The following is a 1,098-nucleotide window of genomic DNA, read 5'->3' as shown; positions in this document are numbered from 1 at the left end:
AAAAAAAAAAAAAAAAAGGAGGGAGGGCTTCCTTCTAGAAATATGGCCCCAGGAAGCCCAGTGAAGCTGACCTTGGGTAATACCCAGATCCCACCCTGAACAGACGCAATCCCAAAAGGTCACACTGCCTACTAAGTGCAGTTGATAATAACTAGATTGTCCTCAGGCCTAAGGATGTTTGACAGGCTTATAGGTCCACCCTCAGGAAGGAGCTCAGAGGCTCAAAGGAAGGATGAAATCCTTCATGATGGTGTGGAAAATGGCGGGCTTGACTTGTATCCAGCTCCAGCAACCACGGCTAGCCTGTCCTACTGCTGAGGGTCACGATCCCCAGCACTCCAGTCCTGCTGGGCCTCACCTGAGCCATGCCCTTGGTTCCGCTCACGTAGGCAGTGTTGGAGAGCTGGGCAGTGATGCTGCAAGTGAAGCTGCCATGGACCCCGCCTGGATACTGGAGCAGCACGGTCACAGTGTCGTCCACACCTGGGGGGAAGTCACTGGTCAGGGCCGGGCTGGGTCTCTGGGTCAGATCACACAGGCCTCAAATCCTGTCTGTAAGCCAGGCTTGTGATCTCAGTACTTTGGGAGGCTGAGGCAAGATGATCGCGGGAGGCCAGGAGTTCAAGACCAGCCTGGGCAACACAGCAAGACCCCCATTTCTGCAAAATAATTAGCCGGGTGTGGTGACGTGCGGCTGTAGACCCAGTTACTCGTGAGACTGAGACAGAAGGGTCACCTGAGCCCAGGAGGTCAAGGCTAGAGTGAGCCGTGATCATGCCACTACACTCCAGCCTGGGCCATGGAACAAGATCTTAACTTAAAAAAAAAAAATTCCTGCCTGTGGAACCTTGGGTGAAAGACCTGTCTCTTGTATGACAACAAAAAGAACAAAATGCTACAATGTTGAAAACACCAGGCTAAGTGAAAGAAGCCAGACACAAAAGGTCACATATTGTATGATCCCATTTCTTTCCTTTTTTCAGTCAGGGTCTCGCTGTGTTGCCCAGGCTGGAGTGCAGTGGCACAATCACAGCCCACCACAGCCTCGACCTGTTGGGCTCCGGTGATCCTTCTGCCTCAGCCTTCCAAGCAGCTGGG

At 52.6% G+C, this 1,098-nt stretch overlaps 1 protein-coding gene across 1 annotated transcript in view; it reads right to left on the bottom strand.

Moving 5' to 3' along the window:
- DHDH (dihydrodiol dehydrogenase) overlaps nucleotides 1-1,098 on the bottom strand; it is an 11,031-nt gene that overhangs the window by 1,440 nt on the left and 8,493 nt on the right. Inside the window, exon 5 of the mRNA XM_021709499.1 lies at nucleotides 359-483. Coding sequence (XP_021565174.1) covers nucleotides 359-483 — 125 coding nt within the window. The remainder of the gene's footprint in view (nucleotides 1-358; nucleotides 484-1,098) is intronic.

Source organism: Carlito syrichta, unplaced genomic scaffold, assembly GCF_000164805.1.
Source record: "Carlito syrichta isolate Samal-C Ts95f unplaced genomic scaffold, Tarsius_syrichta-2.0.1 Scaffold240267, whole genome shotgun sequence".
Taxonomy (NCBI): domain Eukaryota; kingdom Metazoa; phylum Chordata; class Mammalia; order Primates; family Tarsiidae; genus Carlito; species Carlito syrichta.
This window is presented reverse-complemented; position numbering and strand designations above follow the sequence as displayed.